The 27,723-nt window shown below is 36.8% G+C and overlaps 1 protein-coding gene across 4 annotated transcripts in view; it reads right to left on the bottom strand.

Annotated features, from left to right (window-relative positions):
• Window positions 1–27,723, bottom strand: part of TENM2 (teneurin transmembrane protein 2) — a 1,030,924-nt gene that overhangs the window by 802,510 nt on the left and 200,691 nt on the right. Inside the window, exon 3 of one of the 4 annotated variants that reach the window (XM_061149488.1) lies at window positions 20,201–20,224. The exons of the other annotated variants lie outside the window; for them this stretch is intronic. Coding sequence (XP_061005471.1) covers window positions 20,201–20,224 — 24 coding nt within the window. The remainder of the gene's footprint in view (window positions 1–20,200; window positions 20,225–27,723) is intronic. 4 annotated transcript variants of the gene reach the window in all.

Genomic DNA, 27,723 nt, shown 5'->3' with positions numbered 1-27,723 from the left:
AGAGCCGAGCTAACAATAGGATATCAGTGAAGGCTAAACTGCTTCGGCTCTCATAGAAGTGGCTCCTGCATGTCTAGGGTGAGATATTTTGAGAAACAGGAAAGCTGAATGGATCTGGAGGAATCACAGAACATGACTGACTACCCTCCGGTTAAGAATAAATGTACTTCATTAGGGCAGATGAAAAATGCCTGTTTAGTTCTTCCAGTCCTGCTCACTGCTCTTAAGTGGCTGTGCGATGGATTTTGAGAATGATGTGATATCAAAGATAGAGCACAACCTGCCAAAGCACACATTTAGCAGCACAGGTATAATAAGGTTTCACAGAGAATCTACACAGTTAACAGTATTTCCTACCAAACAGGCTCAGAAGGCACTTCTCTATCTCTGAGCATTGTCACTTCTAGAAAGCAGACTTCACTCACCACTCATTTCAGCCTATATTTGTTGTTTACTTTCCTTTCACTGAGTTTTACTCTATTAATAAAATGATAGTCTATATTTTATTGCCCCAGAACATCTCCAAGTAAAACCTATTTTAGTGCCCAAAAGAAATGTGGGCATACTCACAGCGTCCATGGGTCATGTAACTGACAAGTTACTAAGGAAGATAAAAGAGAGCTCAAAGTAAACCATTATTCCTTGCTTTCTAGCCAATTAAATTAAAGCCAACAAATGGCTTCAACCCCAGTGGAATGAGAGTTACAGATTTTATCTCATGTCTATGAAAAATGAGACTTTGGGGAAACCTTTGTGTTTCAACTCTACCACAATAAAATAATATCTTCAACCAGTTACACCTAGCCCTATTTTCTTTCAAAATCCAATCCTCTATCACTTCTTTATTCGTGTACTAATCAATTATAATTTAAGGGCACTGACAACTAGGAGTGCTCTGCGATGGCTCTTATCATCCTTGCTTCAATGTAAGATATAATGCCACAACTTATCCATTTAAAAATTGTAAAGGGGGGGAAAAGACACAAGAAAACTACTTCATAAAAATAGCCACCATAGTTGTGGCTCAGACACAGGAAGAATTAAATTGCTTTTCCTGGAGCTCCGTAGGTAATTCTGACATTTGTGTCACTGGAGGGTAATGGATAAACTATGTTTTTAAAATAATTTTGTAATAAATCTCAGCCCTCTTCTAAACCTAAGAGGTGTAGTTGGGAGGCTAAATATACTGCCAAAGAAACATCAGTAAAAGCAAAACAAACAGATACAAAAGGTGCTTTTACTTTCTGCTTATTTTGGGGAGCTGATAGCGCTCATGCTATAAGCCCATTATAGCCAATGATTCCAAGGAGCCCCTGGAAGAGTAGAAATTGTTATCTGTATAAAACAAAAATTAAGCTTATTAAGCACCATCTTGTGCCTGAGCACCCAGTGTGAGGATATTCAATTTAAATTAACTATTTGCAAACAATATTGGTGAAACTCATAACTTAAAAAGCAAGATTTGGAGTTGCCAGAATAGCTGTGTGGGCTGTGCCAAGTTATTTTAGCAACTAACCAATATATCTCAATTTACAGCAGAAATCTCTTATGAGATATAGCCAACCATTTCAACACACAATTATGGGCATTCTCAAGTGCTTTCTGTGGATTTTTATGTCCCATTCCTTGTATTACCTACGTAATCTAGTCACCAAGATGTCTTCTGATATTTTCAAGATACCTTTTGAGTTTTTAATCAAATCCAACTGATATTCAACTACTTTCAAATCTAGAACTTCCCAGTCCACTTCCTAGGCAGTTCTGAGGTTGCTGTCTGCTTAAACTCTCTCTGAAATAGAACATCACATGACTCAAACGCTCAATATTTCAGCTTTGCTTTAAAATCCAGGTGTGAGAACTTCAGTTTGTGGTCCAGGGGCTAAGAGTCTGTGCTCCCAATGCCGGGGGCTCAGGTTTGATCCCTGGTCAGGGAACTTGATCCAACATTACACAAATAAGAGTTTGAAAGCCACAACTATAAAAAGAAAAAACCCCACATGCTGCAACTAAATCCATTGTGCTGCAACTAAAACCTAACACAGTCAAATAAATAAATAAAATCAAGTTTAAAAATTAAAAAAAAATAAAATTCAGGTGTGTTGCTTGTAAAGGCTGATCATGACTTCCTAAGAGTGCTTCTACAGACTGAAAAATTCAGCCTCAAATCCTATTCTTCATGGAGAAATTTGGAAATAAAGACATTGGTATTTAGCAACACCTCAATGTGAATGTCTGCTTAGTTGGACTGACTGTATCTGTGGCTGGAAGTGAAGTGAGTGAAGTGAAAGTTGCCCAGTCATGTCTGACTCTTTCTGACCCCATAGACTATTCAGCCCATGGAATTCTCCAGGCCAGAATACTGGACTGGGTAGCTGTTCCCTTCTCCAGGCAATCTTCCCAACCCAGGGATCAATCCCAGGTCTCCTGAACTGCAGATGGATTCTTTACCATCTGAGCCACCAGGGAAGAGGCTGGAAAGATGTGGCAAATGTATCATCATTCCTTAATACTATGCCAATGGCGGACATAATTAATTGATCACTAAATTCTTTCTGTTTTGTTCAGGCTTGGCCTGCTAGTATGACTTGGCCAGGCATACAAGCCAGTCACAACTAATGGATTGGAGCTGGTACTTGTGATCCCAGTTCAAGCTCATTTCTCTTCTTCATAGAGGAGGACACAGAGGGTCAACAAAGAAAAGTAAATTCCTCTCTGACCCTGACCTAGTTCACCTAGAGTCTTTGATTGTCTTATGGCAAGTCCTCTATGACAAAGGCATGAAAATTCCATATCTACTGTAGGAACTGGTAGAAAAGAAGAATTAAGGATGGGCAGCGCCTGAAGGTGGTTGGAAGGAAGCTATTTTTATTCTAGAGTGGGAGAAGGTAGGGAGAACCACTGTGCCACTCTTCTGAGGAGCTCCATCTGACTTTGGCAGTAGCTGAATTCTATTCTTTCCTCAAGCCAGCTCACATTTTACTTTCTAACTGAATTTTCTTCTTAGCCTCTGGACCTCTTCAAAATCAAAGACAATCTCTTTTTGTTCTGAATTCCCACAATCTTTTATCGCTCCAACTTGTACAACAGTCAACATTATCTTTGAGTATGTGTTATCCCTTCTCTACTAGACTGCATATTAGTTTAGGATGTAGGCTATTCTTATTTATCTTGGAATTCATGCTAATCTCTCATCACAGTGTTTCATCCATAGAAGGCATTCAATAAATATCTATGGAATACATGACAGAGAACACAATGAAGAAGAAAGAAGGGATGGCAGTGAGGAAGAAGTTAATGCCATGTTCAAACAGAATCTCATCTAGCTCCCCAGCTCCATTTCTCTCACTCTCTCTTTAATTCTGTCCCATAGGGCATTTTACTTGTAGTCCACTTCATCTTAAAATAATAGATGAATAAAAGCAATAATTTATATTTGTACTTGGAAACATAATGAGACTGGGGGTTATATATGTATGTGACAATGAATTGAAAACTTGTGATTACATTTTAAGTGATGTAGGTATAATCACAGGTGGAGTTTCCAGTCCAAAAGAAAAACCACCACAACAAAACAAACTAAATTGTAAACCTTTTTGCTCTCTTTCCTTCTCTTTTCATCTCTTTTAACAGATATTGACTTTTTTTTCTATAACTACAGTTTGGGAAAATAATTATTAAGAAATATTTATAATGTTAAACATAAAACACTGATCCTTTATATCTGTTCCCCCTTTCATACAAAGGGTCCTTCCAGGAGGAGTGGCATTTTCAGAGGAGTATGGTGAGCTCTGGTGGCTCAGATGGGAAAGAATCTGCCTGCAATGCAGGAGACCTGGGTTCGATCCCTGGGTTGGGAAGATCCCCTGGAGAAGGGCATGGCAACCCACTCTAGTATTCTTGCCTGGAGAATCCCATGGACAGAGCAGCCTGACAGGTTATAATCCATGGGATCGCAAAGAGTCAGACACAATGAGAGCGATTTAGCACACACAAGGTAAGTGCTATAAATTAGTGATAGTGAAACAGGAGGGAAGGGAGCAGGGCACAAACTTTGAAAGAAAGATACAGCCCAAGGACACAACATAAACTGATTAGAATCAAACGGGCACAAATGGCATAAGAGTTGACTTCAATTGGACCTTGATCCTCAGCATACACTCACAGTAACACATCAGCAAGCTGAATGGCACACACAGAGGTGCCATGGCAGTTTCAAAGCTGACTATCAAAGACCAAAAAGTGGGCGGTGGTCCAACTCCTAGAAATCTCCTTCCCTTCCCCAAAATGGAGTAATCCTTTCATTTATTAGCCTGTAAAATTATCCAGCCCATAAAAACTAACCACACCACATTTGAGGTCAAACTCGCCCTCTGTGATGGCCCACACTCTGTTTGTGAAGTGTGTTTCTCTCTGAATAAATTCACTTCTTACCTGTCACCTTGTCTCTCACTGACTTCTTTCTGCAATGAGACATCAAAGTTGTAAGCTTCATTAAGTCCTGCAACCAGATCTGTGATTTTAGTTCAAAGACCAGAGGTTTTGGCTGGGTTCAAGTCCCAGCCATGTGGGTTAGAGTCCCACACAGGGCTTTGGTTAGGTTCAAGTCCCGGCCACGTGGGTTCAAACCCCAAGCAGGGTTTTGGCTGAGTTCAAGTTCCAAACTGGGTTTTGGCTGAGTCTGTTTTAGCACATGGTTCAAGCCCAAATCCAAGATAAATGGTTTCAATAGCTTTCTTGATATAACTAAGAAATTTGCTATATCCATCACAAGGTGCCACAAGCCTAGTCATGGACATTATTTTATGGAAATTCATATTATTGGGCACATGCAAACTGTTTTAGAGAAGATGTTAGTAAGCATACTATTGCATTTAGAAGACATGAGAGAAAGTCACTATCAATCTGAAAACTTTAGAAGTTAAATTATTCATGGATTCTTAAAGCTACATTCTGAACTGAGTAACGCATTTCAAGTTGCATTACATTTAAAAAATAAACATCTATTAAATTAAATTGAACAAATATTTATGGAGAGGCTGTTTGTGCTGAATGTTGTGCTGGGCTTTGTACACATATTTACATGACATACTGACCTTCTTTTGAATGTATACAGATGTGGTGTATATATGTATACACACACATACATGTTGGAATATTATTCACCTATGAGAAAGAAGGACAACCAGCCATTTGTGACAACATGAGTGGACCTTGAGGGTATTATGCTAAGCAAAGTAAGTTAGACTTAAAGACAAATTCTACATGATATCACTTATATGTGGAATCTAAAAAAGCTGAACTCAAAGAAACAGAGAATAGAATAGTGGTTAGCAGGGGCTAGGGGTGAAGGAAACAGGGAGATGTTGGTCAAAGACTACAGTCTTCCAGTTACAAGATGAGTAAGTTCTAAGGATCTAATGTAGAGCATGGTATCGTCATTAACAATACTGTATTACATATTTGAAAGTTGCTAACATAATAAATACTAAACATTCTCATAATAAAAAAGAAATCGTAATTAGATGATGTGCCACAGGTATTAGCTAACACAATGGTGGTGATCACTTTGCTGTACATAAGTGTATTAAAGCAAGATACTATACACTTTTGGAGAAGGAAATGGCAACCCACTCCAGTATTCTTGCCTAGAGAATCCTGTGGACAGAGGAGCCTGGTGGGCTGCTGTCCATAGGGTCGCATAGAGTTGGACACCACTGAAGCGACTGAATGCATGCATGCATTGGAGAAAGAAATGGCAACCCACTCCAGTATTCTTGCCTGGAGAATCCCAGGGGTGGAGGAGCCTAGTGGGCTGCTGTTTATGGGGTCACAAAGAGTGGAACATGACTAAAGTGACTTAGCAGCAGCAGCACTATACACTTTAAATTTATACAATATTATACATCAATTATACATTGTGTAAATTTATACAATATTATATATTGATTATATATTGAGATTTATTATATTTCAATAAATCTGAGAAAAAAAATCTTAAAATAATTTAGTGAAAAATACATTGTTAGTGGAAAGCCATCCAGATGTGAGAATTAAATATTATTCTTTAGTTACCCTCGTTTATATTTTTTAAAGTCTTCATTGAATTTGTTACAGTATCATTTGTTTCATGTTTTGATTTTTTGGCCACAAGGCACAGGGGATCTTAGCTTCCTGACCAGGGATCTAACCCACACCCCCTGCACTGGAAGGCAAAGTCTTAACCACTGGACCACCAGAGAAGCCCGCCTCCCCCTTATTTGTATTTTAGGTTTAACTGTGATACATTGTTCTGTCATTCTTATGATCCCAACCAGGTGGGCTTAGGAATCAGACATGCGTCCAATGCTGGCTCTGCCACTTAGCAGTTTTTAAACTACACTGGGTTATCCAGCATCCCTAGGCTTAAAATGGGATAATAAATAACAAGAATATCTTCATTTAATAGCAATACTGTTAAAAGTATGTGAGGCGATGCTTGTGAGGTACTTTCATGGTTCCTGGCACATGGTAACTGCTCAATAAAATTTCACTCTTATTACTTGTACTACTAATGGAAATGACCTCAGCTAGAAAAATCAAATAGCTTTAATTACCCATTAAATTTCAAATTATTAGATTGTACAGTGTGTAATTGTTACAAATAAAAATATCACAATAGGGATAAGAAACATAATTCAAAGAAATAATTGACCCGAAGCAAACATGTTAATTGTCAAGTGAAGGCATCTACCAGGGCTTCCCTGTGGCTCAGATGGTGAATAATCTGCCTGCAATTTAGAAGATGTGGGTTTGATCCCTGGGTCAGAAAGATACCCTGGAGAGGGAATGGCAGTCCACTCCAGTGTTCTTTCCTGGAGAATACCATGGACAGAGGAGCTGAGCGGGCTGAAGTCCACGGGGTGGCAGAAAGTCAGACAAAACTGAGTGACTAACTTTTATGTACTTACTTAAAGCCATCTACCTTAAAATTTGTACTTGAAATAAATCTGAAGAGAATATACAACGTTTACAGTTACTCCCATAACTTTGGATTCTGAATGTCCTCAATTACTTTAAGCAAAGTAAGACAATGTCTAAATGAGTGTCCCATGTGAGGAAACTGATTCAACAATGACTTGAGGGGAGATACAGCTTTGTTTCTCACCACAATTACAAATTTTAATATATTTAATTTAAGTACAATTAGTCTACAGTCAATGAAGTTGATACAATCTGACGGTTATGAATAATATCCAGGGGTAGAAAAATAGAGACAGAAGAAGTGACCTTTATTTGTCACAATGAGAGACAGTATACCCTAAAATATTAAAAGATACACCATTTATTTGGGGAAAAATTGAGCTAGAGATTCTAACATATACATAATTTTGAGAGAGGGGGGTTATAAGACCAATCTTTGTCTATTAAAATTGACCAGGTAATAGGAAGCATCTACTACAAATTTGTTTTTCTACTTTGCAATAAACAGCTTCTAACATTGGCATATTTCTATTGCACAGGAAAGTATTAAAAAAAAGAAAAACTGTAACTTCAACACACACCCCGATGCGGTATGTTTGGTTCGATAAGAGACAGCTGAGGTACTCTGTTGTCCTGTGATTTTTGTTTTTTTTTTTTCTCTTCAAATTCTGTGACTATGTAGAGCCATCAGGATCTAGTCTATAATTTCACTGAGCTGAGGTTTACACTCATAAGTGAACAATAAAGTTAAAGTAAGAGTTTCCATCACAGGACTGTAGCACATAGTTTAATTTACAGGGATAATTAAAATCACCACCCCTGCTCTCCTTTCTTTGTACTTGGAACTGTCCTAGCAAGATAGCTGGATATTATCAAGATCCCTTTTCCATGAAAGGAAGAGGGAGGAGAGAAAAGGGGTGTGAAGAACCATTTAATGTAGTTCACCAATCCCCTTTTCAAAGCTGGAAGCGCCAAAAGTGAAATATGTTTGGGCTAATTGGTTTTAAGTCCCACAAGAAAATTATTCTGATAACTAAGAGAAGTTTAACAAACTGGCATGAGTGTTTCAACAGAAAACATTACTTCTGCCTTCACTTTCTTGCATGTTCAGCGGGGTTTCCTTGGTAAACGAGTTGCATATCTTTATCTGCTGAGTCACAGAGCTCTTTCTGTGGGCAGTAATTTCTCATTCCACTAATCATTTGCAAACTATTATTTAACTGTCAGATCCCTGTAGTGAAGTGACAAGTTCTAATTTTATAGTAGAAAGAAAAATAAAATCCACAGAGAAAGAACCTCTATGGATTTCATTTAGAAAATTTCAGATTCCATATTCACTCCTAGGATAATTATTATGTATTGGTGAATCGCTTTACTAACACATCCAGAGCAACCTGGTATTTGTTTTATTTGTTCTTTTAGTTTTCACTGAGCTTTGCAACAAAAGTTAGAGCCAGCAACCTGATACTGCTTGACAGGGTTGAAGGAGAAGCCATTACTACTTCTGACCTTATCACCACCATTTGCATGATGTCACTTGGCCCAGACCAAGGATGGGAGGCCTACATTCATTCTGAATTGAAGGCATGTAGTGGTGACAGGTTTTACTGAGAACATTGCTACAATCTATGTGCTAATTTTTATAGAGGTTGGAGTTTTTATATAAAAGATATATACTCTGCCATAGATTTCTTCAGTATCTTTGTTGGATTACTTTGCATTTTAAGTATTTTATTACATACAGTATACCTTTGATATTGACAAACTATCAAAAAATGAGAGATCTTATTTTTAAATGCAAGTGACATGAAGAGTTGATACTAGACCCCGTAGCCAATGAGGAACTTACTCTAAAAAATTACATAACTAAACTTACTTGGGAGTAATAGAGTTTAAGAATAAGACTGAATTAGCTTTTTCTTTTAATTTCTTAAGAGATAGATGCTATTCTGTTTATCTGAAAGCATGGCATACTTAACAAAATTAAAATTAGTTTACCATCAAGAAAGTTGATAGTTGAGTTCCTGTTCTTAAGAACAACGTACAAAAATCCAATTACAAATTCAAAAAATGCTTCCAGCAACTTGTTTTGCTTTAATAATATGTATTAATAATTAACTGACATTTTGCACTGGAAAAGTTGTTTAAGTCTGATGGCTAATTATGTGAGTGAAGATAGAACATTCACAAACAAATTAATTTGGATTTATTTAATTTAGACACGTTTAAAAAGTAGACTCAAGATGACGGATAATTTTCAAAGCCAAAAACTCAGTGTCTAGAAATACCTTCAAAAGCTATAGGACAAATATTCCATGTGCCAGTTATGTGTGCATGCTAATTCACTTCAGCAGTGTCCCACTGTTTGCAGCCCTATGGACTGTAGCCTGCCAGGCTCCTCTGTCCATGGAATTCTCCAGGCATGAATATTGGAGTGGGTTGCCATTTCCTACTCCGGCGATCTTTCAGATCCAGGAACTGAACCCATGTCCCTTATGTCTCCTGCATTGGCAGGTGGGTTTTTTTTTTTTTTTTTTTCAATCACTAGTGCCACCTAGGAAGCCCACATATGCCAATTATGAATAATAATAAAAACTATCACTCATGTCCTGCAACTAGAAATCAAGCAAAAATTCAATAAAATAAAACTGTTAAACTGATAGTTTTTAAAATTTACCCTTCTTTTTCACACTTCCTTAACTTAATAATGGGATTGGACATCAGGAAATGGACCAGAAGTCAAGCTACTCTTAGGTGTCATTATACCCAATGAACTCCAGGCCAGCAAATCTGACTCAATTGCTGAGTCTTATTTACTGAAAATAGCTTTAAATGGAACTTCAGACATCAGCATATATTTGTAACAGTAAGATACCAAATTAGTTTTCTTTTCTGAAAAGTATCAACACATGGTTCCTGATTTTTTTTTCCCCCAGCCTGGACTGAAAACCAAGTTTCACAAAGTTCGCTATAGGTAAAGACTTTCTCTCCAAGTCTTTCAAACAAGAACATTCTTAGAAGAATCATGGCGGAGTTTGTAAATAAGTAGAAAGAATAAGTCCAATTGCATGAAATTTCTCACACATATCTCGTTGTTTTTACCCTATAAAAGTCAATTCAGTATTACATGGATTCTAAAAGATTTTGCTAGAGCCCATTTGAATTATTATATGCTAGTTTAAAAACACCTGATGGAGCATATGATACATACAAAGGGAACAATCTTAATGTTATTGCCATGCTGATATTCCTGTCTGAAATTCTTTCTCTTCACTGGTCCCTCAGTCAATTCCTACTCATCTTTAAAGCCTGAGCTTAAACATCAATTCCCTAAAACAGATTCTTCTGTCCAAGGTCATAAAGATTATGCCCCCTTTAATATTTTCTCATCATCTCCTTAATTTCCTCTCATAGAACCTATCACAACTAATGATTACACATTTTCTATAGCTTTTCAACTCATGTCTGCTCTTAACTCCATCAAGACAAAGCTTGTTCCTATTTTGTAGTTCACTATATTTCTTAATAAATAAGAATCTTTTGAAAGACTGAATGAATGACCACCTAGTTTGTATCACTCCTGTTTCTTATAGACTTTACAAAAAAGTCTCCATACAAACTGACAATTTTAAAGAAGAAATTTACCTGCATTTTTCAATTCCCCTTCTATTTTCATCAGTTTTTATATAAAAACAAGACTTTGGTTGACAAAACAATCCATACATATAGCTTGCTTTTCTAGGGTTGCTGTATTTTATATATTTAAACTCAGAATAACTAAATAGTCAGTTAAGACCAGTACATATTTTTCTGCTCTTGCATGAAGCCTCAAAAATAATACTAACAGTAGAATAATAACCATGGATTTTATAAACATCTTTTGCATTTGACTAATTTGCACATGTTAAAGATTTGATATACCTAATAATTCATCACTGTTTTCTACATGTGAACCAAGAAAATGATAACATCAGTTTAAATATCAAACATAATGATACCCAGGCAGCTTTCAGTCATCAGTAAGAAAATGATAGCATCAGTTTGAATATCAAATACAATGATACTGAGGCAGCATTCAGTCATCCATGTTAATGGAATAGATACAATCCATCCCCACCAATAAATGCAAAGCCTCCTTATACCCTTGATTTGTTTTCCTCTTTAACCTGTTATGAGATCTGTCAAGAGGTGGAAAAGATAGACGCCACCTCTTCTACTTTTGCCTCTGTCCAGCCTCTTGGGCTTTCCTGGTAGCTCAGTTGGTAAATAATCTGCCTGTCAAAGCAGGAGACCTGGGTTTGACCCCTAGGTCATGAAGATTCCCTGGAGAAGGGAATGGCAACCCATTCTAGTATTCTTGCCTGGAGAATCCCATGGACTGAGGAGCCTGGTGGGCTACAGTCCTTGGGGTCACAAAGAGTTGGACACAACTGAGCAACTAACACTTTGTTTTCAGCCTCTTTGAATGAGGATGACTAAAGGTAGTGTAGTATTTTTATTTATTTTTTATTTTTTTTAAGGTCTTTTAGGAAAGGAGGAGGAAAGAAAGCATGAGGAGGAAGAGATGTAATAACTCACAAAGATAATCATTAGGTCTTTAAATAGTCCACAAGGAATTACATTTTGGAAGAAATTTTGAGCTACCTAACAGAGGTTTGCCAATAAGAGAGGAGAGAATGCAGTGACATTAGATATTAGTTCTGAATCAAAATGATGCACCTAAAGGCAGGTCTAATCTCAACACCTGGGACAGGTATAACAAAGTTTAGTGAAGTTATCAGACTTTCACGTACACAGTTCTCTTAGAATCACAAGACTCTTCCTGGTCTTCCTACCTCCAAGTAGTTAAAGCAATATTTCTTTCAGTGATATGCATGTAATTTTTCATTATATGGTTTCAAATCAAGCGCCAGTGTTAGAAAACAGAAACAGAAAATCAACATTGTGAAGTATTATAGATTTTGCATGTCTAAACAGCTGTGATGAATTAGTCACAGTTACAATGAACTGTAGGAAAAATCTACAGGCAATATATTGCTTTTGCAAGTTTTATATTAAAGTAAAAGAAAACCCTCAAGTAATATTATATAATAAATTATTGTAACAGTGGTTGGCAGTAGGAGTAATTTAAATAAGATTAATTTAACAACCTTTAAATATCAATAAGTAATAAATATCTTCATGCATGGGGGTCCACATTTCACTTTATTTAGAAATAATGAATAATGCCAGTAGCCTAATATAACCCTAATAAGAGAATAGGAATACTCTACACTTTAACAACTTTCATTAGAAGAGCTCAAGTATCACTTTCATTTGACTGAACCTGCATCTGTTCCTTATTAGACATGCAAAAATTAAGTTCTGAGAAGATGTTCCTAAATTAACTTTGCAAAGGAAAAGCAAAGTAAACCCAAACACTAAACCAAATCATACAATTGACCTCACTGGCAATGACCTAGTCTTAACTCTATTGTGACATGGTTGTCACACCACAGAGATATCTGGCTTTTGAGAGTGAGATTCTCGTGCCTCAGATAATATATCATAGAGTTTTTCAAATTGCTTCTTTATTTACAAACACTGGGGAAAAAAAAAAAAAAAAAAAAAAAGGGAGGATGTTCTCCTATTGGTGTAACCAATACATGCTTGCTTTAACTTCCAAATAGGCATCATCATCCTTATCTCCTCCTCCTTCTCTTTCTCCTTCTGCAACCCCACACTACTTCTTACCCTCCTCCTTTCTCAACACTGAACTTCCACAATGGCACTGTCTAGGATAAACCTTAGATTAGTTAAGTAAGACAAAGGAAGGTGCAAAACTGCATACACACTATGTTCTTATTAGGTTTTCATTATGTGATTTCAATGTTTTAAATATATAATAGTAAAAGATTTTGCCCTGTGTGGTACTGTCATTTTCAGCTGTTAGTCATTTACCATATTGCCAAATTTCAGTAAAGCACGTTGCTTTTGGTTAGTAAATAATAATAATATATGAACTTCCAAATGTTATTTTAAAGATTGAATTAGCTATGGACCCTGTCTAGAAGAATGTATGAAGAACAGAGTGTTAAATGTCTTACACAAAGAAAGAATGCAATCAGATTAGCAGGGTTGGTTCAAGGAGTGGAAAGGATAAAAGCTGAGGTTGTGGGTTGCTCACTGCTCTGCACTGATCAGACAGCTGGACATTTGATTGGAAGAGGCTAGAGAAGACATAGGATGACTTTGAAAAGCAAAACAGCACAGCTGAAATAAAAGAAAATTAAACACATTTGGGGACCAACTCTGTAAGAGCTGGGTTTGACTACGAGTCTAAACAAAATCTCAAAAATTAGGGAGGAGAGATTTGCTTGGATTGATTTATTAACATGTAAAAAGGTGAAGTCTTAACCCACAAAATAGTACAATTGACTAAATAAATAAAATATAATTCATATAAAATATTAGGAGGTTGAAGTTATATTGGTGATTTTAAAAATATATTTCTGACTTCTTTGATAAATTATGTGCTTTTGATACTGAAACTAGCAAAACCTCAAATGCTGATGTGAACACTCTTCTAGAAGGTTGTTAAAAATCCAGATCTGGGTTCACTATCACACATTTGGTGCATTTGGTTTTAGAAGTGACTCAGGAATGTGCATTTTTAGTGTGGGTCCCCACCTGAAGCCAGTTAATATTACCCAAGAACCACACTGTGTAAAACACTGGATCTCAATAGCGATTTGGTGATTTTTCACTAAAATCAACCATTGAATCAGCATGTTTTTCTCAGCTGATATTCTTAGACATTGTGAAAAGAAGAGAAATAGCCATGCAAAAATGTAATGTCCTATAATAACTAAATACCCCATTATAGACAGTGAAGTGTAAAAATGCATTGGAGCTCAACAAAGATTTGAAAATAGCCAAGCTTTTCTGTATTGTTTGCCCAATGAATATTAAAAATTGTAGTTGAGTGAAATAGCAGTTAAAGAAAATGAAGCAAATAAATAGATTGCAAAAACTGTAATCTGAAAGTGGCATTTTATTTGTATCTTGAGCATATAACACATTTTTCTTTCATTAAATTGTTGCATGCTGTTTTCTTGCATCTATTCATCCTATTAGCTCCTGAGTCATAATTTGACTGCTTAGAGTTCTGATTCTTAAACAAAAAAGAAGAAATAGGTCACTCAAACTCTTCCACCAGAGGCTATAGATACACAGCTCAAATAACTCTGCTGAATCCTTAATACGGCCACCAGTGCATCACAATATTGTGATCACAAACTCTATCCTGTCGCGTAAATATATGCAATCTGGTCATTTACAAGTGAAAAGTGGTCAGAGTTCATGTCAAAGATGAAATATTCCTAGCACATCTTAGCCATGCCAAAAATATCTGGAGCAAGCAACTTGACCTAGTACTTTTTATTTTTTCCTTCCAATTTCCCTGCTATCTTTGTCAAATGTCAAGTTTGGAAAAATAGTTCATTTTTAGGGGTGACAATTACACAAACAATAAAAAAAAAAACCATGCTTTCTCTTGACATATTGCTGTTTCACTTTCTTCACCCCTTTCCCCCTGTACTTCTGCTAAGATAATTGGTTTGCTTGATAAATATATTTCTAAGAACTGCCACCCTAAACCAAAATCAGTGGGGGTGTGGTGAAATCCAGCTACCCCAAGTCCCCAAATCTTCTTCCTCAGGGAAGAGGGAGCAATTGAGTCAACAAGTCCTCACAATGACTTAGCCCAGATCACGGCAGCCACAGGGCTCCCACCACCCTTGGTTCAGTTGTAAGGTGAGTAATGTGAAAACTGGCAGAGGGTTGGGAAGAATGAGGAGATGGAAGAAGGATTTGGGGAATGGGAATGAGGACAGAGAAGTCTGTAAAAAGTATCAAATGAAACGTGAGAAGATATGGATTAAGACAACTCCATGAACACATCTGTACAAAGTCACAATCATTGAGAACTAATAGCCAGAGCATGAGATGCTCACTGAAAATCCATGATGGTTGATCGCATGGTACATGTCATCATATGTCATTGGCCATGGTAGACAACACATACGGAGGTAAAGAACCTGATCCCTGCCCACAAGGAGCCTGCTCTCCAGGCTGAAGAGGGGAGAGCATACACACTGATCATGACACTAAAAAGGCCAGCCCACAGAGATTTCCAACTAAGTGCGATGGAACACATGCTGCAAGATTTGGATCAAGAGGGGTGACTAAGAATTAGCAGGACAAAGGGGGAAAAGAGGGTGGTTCAGGTAGAAAGATAAGCTTGACCTGAGTTATCCAGGAATGACAGTAAGCAACATATTAAAAAAATAAATGATTTTCATGACTAGTTATCTATAGCCTGAGTGTGGTTTCAATCTAAAGCCAGGGAGAAAAACAGAAAGGTAGATTCAGGTTGTTTATAAAAGTCTATGCTTTGATAGCAAACTTAAGGAGTATGGGATTGATTATACAGTAACTGAAGCCACTAGAAATTTTAAAGCTAAAGAACAAAATGAGCAGCTGTGAGTCATGAAGAACACCGAGTGGGACATTTCTTATTTGGGGCTATTCAGTACTTTTTCCTTCTGCCAAACAACTCTCTGTCTTCCTTTTGAAGAACAGCCTCTCTCTGCTGGACTCAGAGTTACTGGTGCTGGTTAGGCAAATACCCAGTGAATTTCATCACGCCCCTGGAGGAGCCTATGTTCTCCCAGAATCTTCTACTCATCTTCTAGAGACAGCTGGAAACCAGTTCCATCAGATACTGCCTGCCTGGAATTGGGACTTCAGCCCAGTGATGGAAACAAAAATAAGGGAAGGACTCATTTTACCTGCTGTTCCCTAACCAGGCAGTTCTTCAACTGCTCACAGTTTCTCTCTTTCCTTCTTCTCAGCCATCCAGGTCACCTTGGTTCCTGCTCCTTTTTTTTTTTTAATTTTTGAAACATAATGTGGAAAATTTATTGATAACAAACTACATTGCAGATGATCTTTTTACATCATGTTGCACTGATTGAGCACATACAAGACATATCTTCACAATAATAAAACATACTCAACAGGGAGAAAAGGATATCTGTATTTTGGGTTTAGTATTCACTGGACAGAAACCGCAAAGACTGAAATGATTATCAAACAAGACAGTTGCCAACTGAATATGGGACAGGCCTGCTGCAGACAACAAAGCACTTCAACTCTGTCTGTTTATTTGCATGCCTCACACATTGCCAGACTTATCATGCACACACGCGCACACACACACACATTCCTATACTTAGATACATACTCATTTCAAAGAACATACGTTCATACACATAAACATACACACATATACACCTTGATTGGATCAGAACAGGGCAAGTACTACGAATTGTGTGTGTCTTCTTTAGAGGGCATCTTAAATCTATCCAAGAGTCACATTCCCTGTCTCTATAAGCTCAAAGTCACTGGGAAGCTCCCAGGAGAAGCAGCCTTGGATGCATCTTTTCATTTTGACTTTTTTCCATGGAAATTTCAAACCTGCCCCAGAGCCCATGAACTCTCACATACCCATCATCCAGGCACAGGACTCATTAACTCAAGATGATTCTTATTTCCTTTATAGCCCCATCTACCCTCACTCTATAATGGAAAATTTTGGAGGAAAAATCTAGAAAGAGCATTATGTTATCTATAAATATTTCAGAATGCATTTCTAAAACAGGATTTCTTTTTTTTTTTTTGCACACATTCCCCAGGCCCATTTCTAGCACTTGGTTCTTTAGCCTGCCCAGCAATTCTCTGAGCACCCACGTTCTTCGACCAAGTTCCTCTTTTACTCATTTTTTCACTAAATTCTTCTTTTGCTCATTTTCCCAGAGTCATCTAGGTTGCTTGCAACTGAGGAATGAGGGCTGATAAAGGACCTGTGGTGAAAGTCACCTGATGGTGGGACAGTGAAGGTCACTTCTAGGACAACATTAAGGATACAGGACACTTGTTAGCCGTAGAGAGATTCCAGGTAACATAGCAGAAGGGATCAGACAGTGGCAGCAGGTTGAAAACAGGCAAGGAAAGAGGACTTGCTGAACTAGGGGAGACAGAGCCTGTATTTTGGCAGATATGGTTCATTTTAATACACTCTAGAAAATTTTTGCATTAGACTCAGTCTTATTCTTTCAACCTAAATCTTTTTATACAGCCATTGTACATAAAGCTCTCAACCTCAGTTCTGCAATAAGATATACGCAATCATACATTTTTAAATAATCCCCCAAAGAGAGAATTGTATTTTCATTGTCTCACTAATGACACTCCTACACAGGTCGTCCTCTTGAAATAAAAGAGACGAGGTAATGAGACAATTTCGAATTTGGACTAAAACTTTAAACAATAAAACACAAAAGGTGTAGTTTTTCTAAATTCGTGTTTTGCCATCACCCTTGAGAGAACAGAACCTAGAGGCTCTCTGTGATGCTCTCTGAGCAGGGCTGTCTATTTTAGTACTAGAGTAGAAGCTTGCAGAAGGCAACTGCTTCATTTCCTCTCTGCACCTCCCAGAACCTGCATCAGGATCATGTGTATAGAGCTGTGTCATACAAGACATTTAGATCAGAGGGTCAAGGTTTCAAGTGTAAGAATGGAGCCTCTTTGGTTGAAAAAGATAATCCTTGAAATTTGTATCCCTCATGGCAATGTCTTGGCCCCTTAGAAGTTAAGCTCTAAAACCTGCAATCTCTAAATGTGTGGGCAAAGTAGTCGAAACATGGCAAAAGTACATATTTGTACATTGAAGTACAAAGTCATTCAACAGACAGATATAAAAATCAGACTACAAATCAAGATAGTGTCTGGAGAAACTGGGGGGAAAAGCACCAAATCTGATGCTAAGAGTTTCATGTGCATCCAGTGAACAGAGCTAGATAGCAAAAAGAAAAAAAAAGAAAACAGAATAGCAGATGGTACAGATGACAATGTAATCCTAGACACACGGAGGTCATGTTCGACGTTAAAAGCATGCTGCTCATTAGAACTACAAACTCGCCTCCTCTGAGCCCCCCAGAACAGAGATGTGTAATCTGCAATTGGTTGGATATGAAAGGCCAGCTCACGCTCTCTGGTCAGCTCCTACAAAGAGCTTCTTGACATAATTCCGAGGCTAGTAGGATCCAATGATCTGAAGGATATTTTTGATCAGAGGTGTACCAGATGCACAGATATCAGAAGCGAGCAAAGTAGCGCTTTATCACAAGAATGCATGCTATTTCTGTGATAATGAATAGACCATTCAAACTTGGGTCCTGCATATTCATTCTCAAAGGAGACGATTGGCATTTGGGGACACTTAATTACCAAGTCATCCTGTCCCAGGCCACTCACCCTGTGGGTACCCAATAAATATTAAATAAGGATGATGACAAACAGCAGCTCATTCTAGGCTGAGACAAGTTTGCTGCTTAGCAGTGTGGCACCTACCCTTACACAACACCACCGGTAAAAGAGTGCGGCAAAACGATTTTTCTAATTGAAACTACAGGGGGTCTCTAGGTAATAGAATGTAATTACCTCACCTGGAATTTGGCCAGAGCAATGGGGTGTACACCTCATGTTTTCAAAGAGGAGGTCATGATTGTGCAAAAGCAGGAAAGCTCCAATCCACATTGCTATTAAGGGACAAAACTGACCATGGTGAATGCAGGGTTTGTCAAGGGTAAGTGAGGGTCCTGCTAAGCATTGTGGAGGTGTCTTCCTAAGGATCTATTTTGTAGGAGAACATCTATTTGGAATAATTTATGAAAACAGCCTAAGGAATTAGAGCCTGCTGCAAGCTGCATGTCTGTTGGGTGCTTCTGCTTCATTGTAAATTATATCGGGAGGTATACTTCCATATTGGGAAGTATCAATAGTGCATTAGGCGACAGGAGAGAAGGAAGTGAGGGGCAGATTGTTTCTTTCCTAATTGTCCTGCTAGGACTGTTTTGTCACTGGTGCATCTTTCCTCATCTGAACATGCTTTATCCCCTCTGATTGTATCATCCTTAATCACTATGATCTTACAACATTGTAGCTTGGTCCTCCTTTAGCCAGAGGACAATATTTTGACAGGAGAAACCAGCATTCACTGCTGCTCAGCTGGAAGTGACCACCTAGACTGATTAAGTTGCCGCACGATTCTAATTATGCAGATACTTTAGATAGTCTTTCAAATTTAAATTTTACACAGCCCTTGTTTTTAAATCTGCAACTGATGTGCTCATGTGCCTGTTTTGTTTTGTAAGTCTTTCCAGGAGTTCTGATTTAAATTGCCCCATTTTTGAGGACTGCGGGGGGAAAAAAATTAAACGTACAGATGGCTAGCATCTGTGGTTCCACAGTGTTAACACGTACAATAACACACAGTCTCTAATTGAATACAAGAATGTAACTCAATCGAGGGTCTGTGCTAACATCATAAACCATGACAGTGCAGCCCAAGCAATTAATAAATAGTAATCGCGTCTCACAATTGGATTGTCAGGAAGGGGCATTGTAATGGAGGTTTCTGCACAATGCTCTTCATGAATTACACCTGCTAACAAAATACAAGTGGGCACTCTTCTAAAATCATTTCACAATCGTTAATTTTTAATACGTATCATTAAAGAAAAAAGCAGCAACAACAACAAAGGGAAGATTTATAATGGACAAAGAGGAAGTGATTAATAATTGCATGTTGTTGTTTGGGAAAGTTTTGGTCTCAGTGACATTAAGTTTCAGCTTACCAAAATCCATCTGAATCTACAGATCCCCTCAGTGTCATTTTAAACATCGAAGTAAACATCAGAGTTGAAAGAAGTAATACAAAGAGACAGGGCAATCTTCTAAAGCTACCAGGCATTTCTCCCTGCTGCTGATAAACATACCCTTGAACAGTTCAGAGACCTAAATGAGGAAGGAGAATTTTGTGAATATTTCAAGCAATAGGCTGAAATCAATCACATCAACATCACAGCGTTATCCTAGAACTACTATTGTCGGCCCTAACTTAATTTCTAAAAGGACTTGTCCTAGTTCTGTTTTAAAATCCATTCCAATTGATTTAGAGTTCAAGATCATCTATATTTGTGGCAAGGCTGAACTTCCTTTGCTTGCACTAGGAATTCTCTTTACTCTGGGTTAGTACAGGGTGGAGGAAAGTATGGGAGACCCTATAAATAATATTCTGTAAAATTTCAAAACCACAGAAAAATATATATCTTGTCTTTGAGGTCACAAGAAACACTTTCCGACAAATGGGTTCTTATTTCTTTAGCTGAAAAACATTTTATACTGAATAAATGCTAGGCTAACTTTATTTTTATGTATTTTTATATTTAATTGAAACATAGTTGATTTAAATATTGTGTTAGTTTCAAATGTGCAGCATTTCAAATGTGCACCTTACTGCTTTTGTTTTCTTGCAGATTATACTGCAAGATATCGAATATAATTACCTGTGCTATCCAGTAAATCTTTGCTGCTGATCTGTTTTGTGTATAGTAGTGTGTATCTCTAATCCCATACTAATTTCTCTCTCACCCTCCCCTACTTTAGTAACCAGAAGTTTGTTTTCTAACTCTGTCTGTTCCTGTTTTGTATATAGATTCCTTTACATATGTCAATAGATTCATTCTATTTTGAATATAGATTCATTTGCTGTATTTTTTTTAGATTTCACATATCAATGATACCATATAGCATTTGCCTTTCTCTGTCTGACTTACTTCACTGACTACTATATTCTCTAGGTCCATCAATCTTGCTACCAATAGCATTATTTCACTCTTTCATGACTGAATAATATTCCATCGCATTCATGTACTCGATCTTCTTAAGCCAACTGTCTGTTGAGGAGTACCTGGGTTATTTCCATGTCTTGGTTATTGTGAATAGTGTTTAACTGTAAGGTTTAAATTCTTTTTGTTTTATTCTTAGGTTGCAAACAATAAAAACTAATTTAAGTTATCCTTAAAAAAAGATAGGCATTTTATGGCTAGAATGCCAGACACCTGAAAGGGTCCACACAGAGAGGAACAATCAGGACCAGGACGGGAAGAAACAGACACTTCCACTATGTTGAGCATTGTTAGCACTTGTTCTGGGAACTCACTTAACATGCATTCATGCCCAACTCCCATTATCCATGCTTCCAGAAGGAACTCTGTTAGAATCTGTTCATTCCAGCTTTAGTTGTGTATCTTCTTCCTGCTCTAATCATTTCTGGTTCAAAAAACACACTTGGCCACTACTGCCTTATCTTCGTGATCCCATAATCAGCAACTATGTTAAAGGAAGATTGCTATTGTAGGTTGAAGAAGTTTTGCCAAAAAATTTTCAAGCACAACTCCCATTTTGTGTTTGCCAACTTTGTCTCCATTTTTATGTCAATACTGATTGTCTACTCTCAGTTATGCAAAAATAAAATTTTTAAGAGGAAATTTACATTATTTTGTGATCTTGAAAGGAAAGCAGCATGATTACATACCAGTTTCTTTAACTATGAACTTGCAGTAGCTCACAAAACAGAGTGGCATTTGAAAAACCTGACCATGAGGCCTTTTCAACAAAAGTGTGTGATCTTCATTTGAAATTATTAAAATAAAAGCCTTATATTAAATTTCCATCATTAGAAAGATTGTATATCATCTAAATAAATTCATTTGATTTTGTGGACTGAAAATGTCATCTAACTATAGTTTTTACAGACTGTATATTAAAATTATTCATAATAGTCTAAATGAAATCTTAAAATGTGAATGATTACAGTTGGCTGAATATATTAGGTTTCTCTTATCCTAGCATTTTTATCTAGGGTCATCTGTTCAATCCAACTTTAAGTCTTGCTCATAACAGGCTAAGGTAGACAGAAAAATAGCATAATTGGATTTTTAAAGGAAGTTTCTATTTCTCTAACAAAGAATAGAAAAAACACATTTACAGTTATTTCTTTACACTCACTTCACTTGAAATTACAGTCCTCTTCATGTATTGGCTTCAAATATCTGTTTTCTACTTGTTTGCATCTGTAATTCTCTCTATTAGTAGGGTAAACCTCTATTAATCCTCTTGCTTTAAACTGGACACATAGGCTCAGTACTTGCTGAAGTAATGGATGTGTGAATGAATGAATGAGCAAGAAGTCATATAACATCATATATAATTATTGAAAGGGTTTTCTAAATGTCCCTGAGTTGGTTTTTCAAACATCTGATCCTATTACTTTCTATTCAAAAGATTTTAAGTAATTTATTATTATCTGAAGAATGAAGTTCTACATCCTCTAAACTTCTAAAACTTTCTAGCATTTTCTCTGTTATATTTTCTGCAAGAAGTGTGCTTTCTTTCCCTTGATACTATTGTTGCTTTCTTCCATCTCAGAGACAGATGCCTGTTCTCCATCTTATGCTCCATGAGAGAATATTCCCCTGAATTTTCAATGTTAATTATAATGAGTCTCACAAACACATGAAGTACTAGCTGAGTGAATCGACTAAGGGATAGATCATGAAATTGTAATCATCCTTTAAGAATGAGCTCTAATATCATGTTTTTTTTTTGCCATGAATGTGACCTAATGAGTCCATCTAGAAGCCATCTTTCCTCCCTCTAAACTCTTTTTCACCATTCAAGTAACAGATCCTGTTGGCTCCTTGGCCACGTGAGTCCTGACCACACCTCCTATCCAGATGTCATTCTTTATGTCTACTGCCCTATTTCGTATGGTTTGTTTTCTTATGATTCTTCTTCCATTATAATAGCACACTAATTCCGTGATATCAGGGATCTTTTCTACCTAATAGGTACAGACACCTATAGTCTGAATAAATGAATGGATTCCTACAGAGACATACGCATACATTATTTACTCCATTGGATTCTAGATAGTTATGCTCAAGTCCTCCTCATTGACTAAATTCTCAAAATTTAAGATAGAAGGCAATTCATCTTTGATCCTGCATATATACATGTTTTTTTTTCATTTTCTCACTATTAATAGTAACAATAGTAAACATTTACTGAGTGCATAACAGATACCAGGAACTGTGCTAAGGTTATCATATGCTATATTTTATTTGATACTCCTAGGAGTCCTTCTTGGTAAAACTATTATTACTTCTTTTTTAACATGAGTAAATAAAGGCCACAGAGATGTCAAGCCATTTTCCCAAATCATAATAGATTCAATGCCAAGACCAGTATTGAACACAGGCATATTAGACTCCACAATCTATACTCTTAAAAAGCAAGTTTCCATGACATTTCTTGTTGTATCAATAAAGGTTTCCTGAATGAGTGATTGAAGGCACATCTATCAAAAACAAAAATATCTGATTTTCACTTAAAAATCAGAATCACAGAATACCACAGCAGGAAAGACTCCTTCAACCACCTCACCTAACCCACTCTTATCCTCTGTCCCACAAATGCATCTTCTCTATAATTTCCTGGCTAAGATTTGGCTCAGCTTATATCTGGAAACCTCTAGGGAAAGGAGTTGACTTTCTCTAGAAGCATACTTTAGCATTACAGGTTAATTTTGAATTTTAGAGTGAGTAAACGTCATATTACAATGAACCAAAATCTGTCTTCTTGAACATTCCATTCGCACATCTATTTCTTTCCCCTGTGGCCACATAGGATAAAAGTAATGTCTTCCTCATTCTGACCAGCATCATATTCCAGTGAGGGTTCTTTTCCAGAGACTAAGCATCCTTGTATTCTTGTCTGCTTTTTGCCTCTGCATAGCATCAAGGATAAGCTTACTAGGAAACATTCAAAGCTTTATACAAATTATTAAAGAGTCATATACATTTTATAAAATTACAAAAGCCTAGAGATAAAAGGAAAGATTTGCTCACAACCTTCTTAACATTATGTATTATTAAAAGAAAGCTAACATGCATTGATTCCTTCTTTCTTTGTGGAGAGGCTGTAGTCAATGCATTATATGTATTATCTTGCTGCATCCTTATAAGGTATCATGGTGTAGGCACTATTATTAGTAATTTTAGTAATTTCATTTTCTAGATGATGAAACTGAGTCTCAGATAGGATTATGCAATCTCCAAGGACATTCAAGCAGTAAGTGGAATCATCATCATCATCTCTGATTCTAAAACCCCTGTTCTTAACCACTATTCTGTACTGCCTCATAATTTGAAAATTAACTAGACATTTACAAACTAAATAATACAGTTTTAACTTCAAGTATTTCTACCATTTTATGATGCTATAAATTAAAGGCTCCTCTGCTATCTCACCAACTTTTCTCTTGCCCTACCTCAAGCAATAATTTTCACATTGAAAATACCCTTTTAGTCTTTAAAATTCTAATAATACAACAGTCATAAAATTGAAAAACTTACCATCCCCTTGCTCTCTAGCTCTCTTTATTTACATCTTTTCAATCTGGTTTTGTTCTGCTTTGTTAGGGCAGCAATTACTTGAGGTAACATTGCCATAGCTATTATGTGATACCCGAGATCTCATGTACTTTGTTCATTCTCCTGATGACTCTTGGCCTCTTGGTATTTTTTAGATCAGGGAGTTAGTTGAGTGTGGGTGGGTGAGAGAGCAAAGAGATGAATGTACAGGTGAATGGCTGTATAAGTCTAATTGGGACTTTTAATAGAACACCTTGTGGACTGTTCAGGCAGGAGAGTAGAGAGCTGGGTATCCTTGACAACAGTGTAGATACATCGCAAAACAAAAGAAAGACCAGAGGATTCACAGTAGGAGATCTAGGCTGTAGATCATTGGGGTAACAGCCGACAGCCTTTTGGTGAAAGCCTCAAAATTTTTCAAATGTGTTTGTGAAATGTACCATGGATAGTGGGTCATTAGAACATTTGAACAAAAGGCATTAATAACTGACATAGTGGCTGGTGGACCACTGTAAAAACTGATGTTGAGTGTTAAATTTTCTGTGTGGTTACAAGTAATGGTTCTAAGTAATGCAGTTACAGATGGAAATAATGATCAGTAAATAAGGAATAAGAGCTGGCTTTTAGCACCACTAACTATATATCATTGAGCTGTGTTTCCTCATAGGTAGAATGGGGTAAAAAAAAAAAAAATGTTTATCCTACTTATGTCACAGGTAATTGAAAACAATGCTCATGACAGTTTTGGGATACTGTGTGGTTTCATCTGAAATTAAAGTGGACTTCTTAATGATCATGTGTGAAATCTAATAATAGCAGACATTTATTGTTTAACTCCATGACATTCATACTCACTCTAGGAAACAGCTCACAATTTTTATTCAGGGATGTACATTCTTTCTATCTCAGTACATGAGATTCTATCTACTTCTAGGAGTGGACACTTGCCCCTGGAAAAAGCCATTCAGCACAGCTTATTTCTCATGTCACTGTGATTGGGTCAGGAACAAATCAGCGATCCATGAGATTTGTGCTGGAGGCCCTCTTACTATCCTGCAGGTCAAGACAAATGAAGTCAATGTGGAGTTGAGAAAAAGAGAGATGCCAAGTCCTAATAACAACATGGGTTTCTGAATCTAGCTCCCTCACCCTGGGATTTATCATTACATCACACAATTCATTACCTTTTGTGTTTAAGCAAGTTGACCCAGAGTTTTTCACTTGTAACAGAGATTTAACTAATAAATCAAGAAATAACTTGAATCTAATTAATCTCAGTTAAAAAGCCACTCACGGTTGCATTCTCTTATATATCAGTGTTTCCCAAATACTTAGGATGATGCAACCTTTTTGTCATAAAGCATCTAACAATTTAGGAGAAATACTGATAATATGATAGACATTTTGAGACAAGTCAGTATAAATGATCACGACTTTCAACAGATCTCAGTCTATCATATCTAAAATGAACAATGTTAATTCATCAGAAATATATTACACAATTAAAAAAAAACTGGCAAATGACATCAATTACATTTTATGAAAGAAGACATACAAATGACAAATGGAGAGAGTGGGATTCAACCAGTGAAAACAAGTAGCTCAAAACATTAGTAGGTGGAGTTAGTTAATCGTTATATACCATGTTTATTTCTTAGTTTTGGCAAATGTACAAAGATTATGTACTATGTTAACATTAGGGAAGACTATACTACCTTTGAGACATTTATAAACCTAAAATTCTTCCAAAATAAAAAAGTTAATTAAAATTCATATGCATTTTGCATATCAAGTTGGTGAGATATTTTAATGGTAATATAAAATGTGGCTCGGCATGCTGGGAGAAGGGTATTCTTACAGCCACCTGAGGCTTCCCTGGTGGCTCAGATGGTAAAGCGTCTGCCTACAGTGTGGGAGACCCAGGTTCGATCCCTGGGTTGGGAAGAATCCCTGGAGAAGGAAATGGCAACCCACTCCAGTACTCTTGCCTGGAAAATTCCATGGATGGAGGAGCCCGGTAGGCTATAGTCCATGGGGTGGCAAAGAGTCAGTCACAACTGAGCAACTTCACTTTTCTTTACAACCTATGATGGAAGAATAAATGCCAACTTTCTGGAGGTTAATTCAGTTAATGTATCTAAACCCATAATATCAGCACACACTTTGGCCAAAATTACCTCTTCCAGAAAAATAAATCTTAGGGAATAACCTGAAGGATGTACAAATATTTATACAGATGTACATTTATGAAGATAATATACTTTCTATTAGTTAAAAATTCAAGCTATGTATATATCCAGTAATAGTAACATTAATACAATAGGATACCATATGACCAGAAACAGATCATACTGTACTATGTAAAAATCTCACAAAATTGGGGCTTTCTTGAGTATTATTAAACAAATAAAAAAAAGCACATCCACATATAATACATATAGTACAATGTCAATCATATTATTATTTCTGAAAATAATATATGTATCAACTACCTATGATATTTGGCATGGGGGATATGGACAGCAATGAACAAAATATACAAAAATCCCCAACTTAATGGAGCACAAGGACTAGAGGCCAGTAAGAGAAATAAACAAGTATATTGAATAGTATGTTAAAAGGTGATAAGTTTCATAGAGAAAAGCAAAGCAAAGATGACTCTGAAAAAGCAGTTAATGAGTTAGGTGCAAAACCATCCTGGAGGCCAAGGGAACAGAATGTTTCCAGGAGACAGGAGTGATCTATTGGGTCAAATGAGACTTAATAGGTCTGGTAAAAAGAGACTGAGAGTGGACAATGGGATTAGCAACATGGAGGTCATTAATAACCTTTACAAGGTCAGTTTCAGATGAAGAGAATGTGTTTTAGGAGAGGGGGAGAGGACAGTGTGCTGACAGTGATCTCCAGGCATTTTCCTAAAAGAAGGGAAGAACTGGGGCCACTGTTAGTGGAGGAAGTGCAATCAAGAACAGATTTTGAAAAAATAACCTGCAGCATAAAAACTCATTTAATACTTATAACTAAGATTCAAGAAAGAGAATTGATGATGAAAGAAGAGAGAAAAATTCCTGAAGTGATGTCTTAGGCAGGAGAAAGGGATGTGATCTAATACTCAGTTCATGTTGGTGTGTGTGTGATTGTTTACCTATTCAAATATTATTTGTGAAGTCTGTGGGGTTTCATGTAATCATACTCTCAAATATTCCAAAATATGTTCACAATAATTTTATAAATTATAAATTTTAGGACCAGAAAATACTATGCTAATCATGTTTAAGAAAGCATTGACATTTCTTTAGATTCCGCATTATACATTACTTCAGTACATGTGGGGGAAAACAGCTGAACACAAAATAAGTAACCCAGACTTACATGAGGTAGT

Source organism: Dama dama, chromosome 9 (genome assembly GCF_033118175.1).
Source record: "Dama dama isolate Ldn47 chromosome 9, ASM3311817v1, whole genome shotgun sequence".
NCBI lineage: Eukaryota > Metazoa > Chordata > Mammalia > Artiodactyla > Cervidae > Dama > Dama dama.
This window is presented reverse-complemented; position numbering and strand designations above follow the sequence as displayed.